Source organism: Cyanistes caeruleus, chromosome Z (genome assembly GCF_971803275.1).
Source record: "Cyanistes caeruleus chromosome Z, bCyaCae1.hap1.1, whole genome shotgun sequence".
Taxonomy (NCBI): Eukaryota; Metazoa; Chordata; class Aves; order Passeriformes; family Paridae; genus Cyanistes; species Cyanistes caeruleus.
This window is the reverse complement of record NC_141732.1, coordinates 11,664,743-11,670,877: the sequence shown is the minus strand read 5'-3', so window position 1 is coordinate 11,670,877 and position 6,135 is coordinate 11,664,743. Positions and strand designations below refer to the sequence as shown.

The 6,135-nt window shown below is 48.3% G+C and overlaps 1 protein-coding gene across 2 annotated transcripts; it reads right to left on the bottom strand.

The window, feature by feature from the left end:
- Positions 1 to 281: 281 nt before the first annotated feature.
- LOC147648098 (uncharacterized) lies at positions 282 to 5,136 on the bottom strand. Of its 2 annotated transcripts, XM_086868000.1 has the most exons (4): positions 4,564 to 4,697; positions 4,136 to 4,299; positions 2,401 to 3,774; positions 282 to 1,532 (listed from the first exon to the last, which is right to left on the bottom strand). In XM_086868000.1, exon 3 carries the CDS (start codon positions 2,978 to 2,980, stop codon positions 2,519 to 2,521), a length of 462 nt encoding a protein of 153 aa, XP_086724126.1. In that variant the 5' UTR covers positions 2,981 to 3,774; positions 4,136 to 4,299; positions 4,564 to 4,697; the 3' UTR covers positions 282 to 1,532; positions 2,401 to 2,518. The 2 variants fall into 2 exon arrangements, with proteins under 2 accessions (XP_086724126.1, XP_086724125.1); XM_086867999.1 differs by lacking the exon at positions 4,564 to 4,697 and adding an exon at positions 4,942 to 5,136 and having other exon boundaries at positions 2,401 to 4,299.
- Positions 5,137 to 6,135: the final 999 nt, after the last annotated feature.

Sequence of the window (6,135 nt, the reverse complement as noted above, 5' to 3'; positions counted from 1 at the left end):
CTTGCAGTGCCTTCTCCCCAGACATGTGGCACTGCCTCCTGCTCAAACCCTTTTACAGGTTCTTGCTCCATCTCTATGCAATGGAGGGATTGGCTGGGCAGGCCTGCCCATTTTCCCCCAGCCCCCATCACTGCTCCTTGCCAAATCTCTCCTGGATCCAAAGGTGGGCATCTGCTAATTGCTCCCAATGACACCATCCAAAACCCATTTCTGTTCCAAAGTTTCACTGACTGTGCATTACCCCTGTAGCACTGCCCACAGAGAAGAGCACCGAAGGCAACTTGAGTTGAAAATGCCAATGTACTACAGCTTGCTGTACACCGCCCCCGCCAGCTTCTTACATACAATTAACAAGTTCTGTTACAAGCTTACTACAGATTTTTACATCTCTGCTGACTACATGGAAAGATACAACTAGATACAACTATCATTTGAAGTTAGAACCATCTAATGTCTGACGGATTAAAAAAGTGACGCCTATTCAATATATATATTGGCTAAACAGAGACAAATTGTTCTCTCTAAACACCCACATACCTTGAAAAAAAAAATGTACAATGCAATGCATGTTTACATAAAAATTCATAGTGAAATTAACATAACAATCTGTGGTCTGTAAATATATTGACATCTGTATAAAAATGGCTATATATAGCACAAACTGATAAAGAATTACACAAATAACAAAGCACCCATCTACACTTCTGTACCCCCGTAATGTAAGACAGAACTGTTCAGCTATGCAACTTGATATCTACTGAAACAGAACTGGAGACAGACAGACACATAACTGTATACAGACACAATGCTAACACAGAACATATAGGGGTAGGACAAGATAAAGAGGTAACACGGTGTCTCAGCTTTGGGAGACAGGTGTCTGCTAGGGAGGGCAGGAGCTTCCCTCAGAATGAAAAATGTAGACCCCTTCTCTCTGTATTATGATAATCTTGAAATCCAGGAGCTCTCAGGCAGAGATTTGGGGATAGGAACAACAGTTCTTTACTAATATTTATAACAAGGCAAACAAACAACAATAACTACAGCATTAGCAAGAAAACAGAACCAGGGACCCCGTGACAGCCTTCTCAGCCAAGATGGGAAGGGATGGAGGAGAGGCTTTGCTTCACAAACTTCATCGGGTGGGCAGTTCTGGTGCTCCTTCAAGGCTCTGAGGAACAGCCGGCTGGAACAGCAGGGATGAGCTGAGATCCTGGGCCAGTGGCTGAGGTGGATCAGCAGCTTTGTGGCAGTGGCTGGCACTGCCACACGTCCCGGCAGGACAGGGGGTGTGAGGCCACCAATGAAGAGGGAAGAAGGAGAAGCAGCAGCTCTGTCTGGGTGATGGCGACATTTCTTTCTCCCCACCGCAACAACTCTGCGCCCAAAGTGTTCTTCTCGGAAGCTGAAGAAGCCCGCCAAACTGTCTCTGCTTTCTCCTTTTCCTGCCCCCTTCCTCCCCTGGGCCTGGCTGAACTCTTTGATTTTCCTCAAGCACTTACCAAGTACTCGCAGTTAGGTCTTCCCTGCAACTAAAGGGTAAAAATTCTATAGGAAAGCCAGAACTAAAAAAATGACACCTAACCCCTAACATTATCTACCTAGAATTTTTCCTCATACTAAAATGTTACATCAAATATTAAACTTTTAAATAACTAAACACACACTACTTTAACTGTATACATATGTATATGCAGATACAGATACAAGCACAGTGTCATGGGTAGTTCACCCTAAAACAAGGTCTCCTTGAGGTATTGTTGTGTTTTTAAAGCAGTAACTAAAAAATTATTTACTTTTTGCTGTGAGATATGGATTAGAACAAGAGCAAAACAGGCTTAAAACTTAAGAGGAAATAAAGAAATTTCATTAACAAAACTACAAGGACAAGAACACCAGAATAAACTTCCAGAAAACCCTTTTATCCCCCACTAACCAACCATTCCCTTGTACACATGACAACATAGAGACAAAAAACTTTGGAACTTAAGTTTTAAGCCTGTTTTGCTCTTGTTCTAATCCATATGTCCCAGCAAGAAATAAGTTTTCTAGTAATTTATTTAGTTACTGCTTTACTGCTTTAAAACCACAACATTTATTTAGTGCATTGGCCAGAAATCAAAATTGGCAAATCTAAACCACTACATTAATGGTGTTTCTGCCTGGTTTTGAACTAAAGCTGTGAAATAAAAGATTAATTGAGAGCAAAGCATAATTGTCTTACATTGTTTATATAGCAGTAGTAGCAAAAGTCTAAGGGTAGAAAGTAGTAAATTTCTGTTTCTTCTTTTCTGTCAATTTATTAGTTTTATTGTTTTAAGTTGTATATTGAATATAATTGATAATTTTTAAGTAGGTGTTCACAAGTTAAAGGAGTGGAATGTCCTGGGGTGACTTTACCTTTAAGATAGCTTCAGGAGCTGGGGGGAAGTTGAAGCTGCGAGAGGCTGATGGGTGTCTTTTCTTCTGACCAATTATTGGTCATTTCTGAGAATTTGAAACTGGCAAATCTAAACCACTACACTACCATCCATGAATCCGTGTAGAGGTAGAGCTTCGGCCACTTTTCTCTTTCAGCAACGTCCAGGGCCAGTTGAACAGCTTTGAGTTCAGCAGGTTGGCTTGATCCACCCTCTCCTTCAGTGGCCTCTGTGACCTGTCGTGTGGGGCTCCATACGTCTGCTTTCCACTTCCGGTTCATCCCTACGATGTGACAGGAACCATCAGTGAACAGAGCATAGTGTGTTTCTTCTGCTGGCAGTTGGTTGTATGGTGGAGCTTCTTCAGCCCGTGTCACTTGTTCCTGCTCCTCTTCATCAGTGAGACCAAAGTTGTCACCTTCCGGCCAGTTTGTAATTATCTCCAAAATCTCAGGACGATTTGGGTTTCCAGTACGGGTGCGCTGTGTGATGAGGGCGATCCACTTGCTCCATGTAGTGTTGGTGGCGTGGTGGGTAGCAGGAACCTTTCCTTTAAACATCCACCCCAGCACTGGCAGTCGGGGTGCCAGGAGGAGTTGTGCTTCTGTGCCAATCACTTCTGAGGCGGCTTGAACTCCTTCATAGGCAGCTAAGATTTCCTTCTCTGTGGAAGTGTAGTTGGCTTCGGACCTTCTGGAGTTTTGGCTCTAGAATCTCAGTGGTCAGCCTTGAGTCTCCCCAGGCACTTTCTGTCACAGGCTTCAGGACAAGCCATTGTTCCTGGCTGCAGAGTAGAGCACGTTCTTCACGTCTGGTCCTGTCCTGACTGGGCCAAGGGCTACTGCATGAGCGATCTCTTGCTTGATTTGGGCAAAGGCTTGTTGTTGTTCAGAGCCCCAGTGGAAATAATTTTTTTTTCAGGTAACCAGGTAGAGAGGACTCACAATCTGGCTGTACTCAGGAATGTGCATCTTCTAAAAACTTATGGAGCTTAGGAAAGCTTGTGTTTCCTTCTTGCTGATTGGTGGAGACATTGCTGTGGTCTTATTGGCGACCTCAGTGGGAATCTGATGCCATCCATCTTGCCACTTTACCCCCAGGAATTGGATCTCTCGAGCAGGTCCTTTGACTTTTTTCTTCTTGATGGCAAAGCCGTCTTCTAGCAGAATCTGGATGATCTTTTCTCTTTTCTCAAATACTTCCACTGCTGTGTCCCCCTGCATCAATGTACTGCAGATGTTCTGGAGCTTTATTCTTTTCCAGTGCAGCCTGGATCAGTCCGTGGTCTGGGGCAGTCAGTACCAAGTATACTGCATTCCTCTCCACGTGAATGCAAACTGAGGCTTGCATTTTGCTGCCAGGGGAATGGAGAAAAATGTATTGGCAATGTCAATAGTGGTATACCACTTCGCTGCCTTGGACTCCAGCTCGTACTGGAGCTCCAGCATGTCCAGCACTGTGGCGGTGGCTGGAACTGCTGCACGTCCCGGCAGGATAGGGGGTGTGAGGCCACCAATGAAGAGGGAAGAAGAAGAAGCCGCATCTCCATCTGGGTGATGGCTAGATTTCTTTCTCCCCACTGCAACAGCTCTGCACCCAAAGTGTCCATCTCCAAAACTGAAGAAAGCCTGCCAAACTTTCCCCACCTTCCCCTTTTCTTGCCCCCTTTCTCCCCTGGGCCTGGCTGAACTCTTTGTCTTTTCTCAAGCACCTACCTCGCAGTTAGGTTTTCCCTGCAACTAATGGGTAAAAATTCTACAGGCAAGCCAGAACTAAAAAAAAGACACCTAACCCTCAACACAGAGCAAGCCCATCTTCCTCCACTATCCCTCAGTCCTGTGCAGAGTGGCCCTTATGGAAACACCAAGCAGATGGAGATCTAGGAAACAAAGGGAACATTGAGTCACTTGCAGCCTGCTCTCAGCCCTGCCATAGCCTCAGAACACCCACAGCCTCCTCAGTCCCTCCAAAGCCTCCTAGCCCATCAGTCCCCCTCAGTGCTGCCATCCCCCTGAGCATCCCCAGCTCCCTGAGCCCTCTCGGCCCGTTCCTCCTCCCCGCCCACCCAGCCTCTGCCGCCATTTCCCTCAGCTCCCCCAGAGCCCTCAGCTCTGCTGCTTGTCCTGAGTCCCCACTGCCTTACCATCCTCTGGGCCCTAGGCACCAGCAGCACCTCAGCAGCAGCACAGTGCCTTCAAAGGTGCTCTTCCCCCTGCGGCAGCCCCGGTGCCCTCAGCCTTACTGGCTCCTCAGTGGCTCCCCGGTGCCTTGAGCCCCGCAGCCCCCGAGGGGGACGGTGCCCGGTGCCCCCGGCACTTCCCGCCACTCCTGTGAGGGGCAGGCAGCCGGGACCGGGGGCTGAAAGTGCTGCTTTGCCTGGCCTGGCTGCCAGCCTGCAGCCCAGCACGGCCAGAGACAGACAGGGGTGGCACAGCGAACAAGGCAGGAAGGCACAGGGGAAGCAGAGTGGGGGAAGAGGGAAAAAAGCATCACCTCCGTCTCTCAATAGCAAGAAACCTACCTTCCTAGCCATGGAGCTGAAGTTTTTGAAATAGAGGCCTCTAGATTGAAACCTTATCTCAAAAGTGCAGCTCAAAAGACATCTACACAGAGAAGTGGAGAGGTTTTGCAGCTGCCCCATCTTCACAGCCTTTCCTTCAGTCCCTTTTGCCCGCATTGAGTACTCCTCCTGCAGAAGTACAGCACATGGCCATGTGAGAAGCCAAGGGCTTGCATAGGAGCTCTTGCCAAGCCCTGGCCAGCAGACCTTGGCAGCCCTTGGCAGCTCTTTGGCTGACTGAGGGCAGTGTGGAAAGAAAGGCAGACAGCAGAGTCTGGCACCTCCATACCCAGGCTTCTTGGCCTGCTGCAGCCTCCTGCGTTGTTGGTGTCTCTTGCAGTCCCTCTTCCTCCTCTTCCCCTTGGGCATGCATTCTCCATCTCTGGCCCAGGCCTCTTCTCACTGTCATTTCCTCCTGGGTTCCTCTACCTGGGGGTAGTCTGCAAGCCTTGACATGCATGGTTGGATTAGATGGGCAAAGCCAGGAGGCACAAGCTAAGTCACTTCTTGCTGGAGCCAATGCAAGCACCTTTTACCTGCTCTACTCAGGAAGGCTTGTCAGGGCTTTGGCCTCAGCCAGTGCCTCCTTGAGGCTCTTGTTCTCTTTGCTTGGAGGCAGATCTGGAGGTGCCTAAAACAGAAATTCTGGAGGGGAGAGGTAGCAAGAGACAGCTTAGAGGAGTAAGACAGCAATTACCAAATCACCTCCTTAGCTCTACAGAATAGATGCTGCTTTGCTGTCAGGTCCTTCTTGCACAGTCCAGCTGCCTCCAGAAACTGGAGGGAGCTGGCATAAGCTGGCATCTGAGAAGAAGCTCCCTCAAGTTGACAGTTTCTCCCCTCCTGCTCTCATTTGCAAGTCTGTCTGTTGATGAGGCACATGCCTAAAGCATTGCAGAAGCAACTTGTCCAGTTTGCTCTAGCATGTGTCAGTGAGGTGGCTATAAGGAAGGAAGCAAGCAAGGAAGCAAGTAAGCAAGCCAGGCAAAAGGCTCAAGAGATGGGCTGTCAGCAGGAGGCACAGCAGCTCTTTGGCCTCCTGAGAAACTGCATGCTTCTCCAGGATGCCTTGCGCCTGGCTTTGTGCTGCTGACATATCTCTGCCTTTTGTGCCTCCAGCACTGTGACCTCTACACTGTCTTCTTGATGGATTTC

Coding starts and splice junctions, on each gene's coding strand:
- LOC147648098 (XM_086867999.1), bottom strand. CDS start 2,980: ATGTTTAAAGGAAAGGTTCCTGCTACCCACCACGCCACCAACACTACA.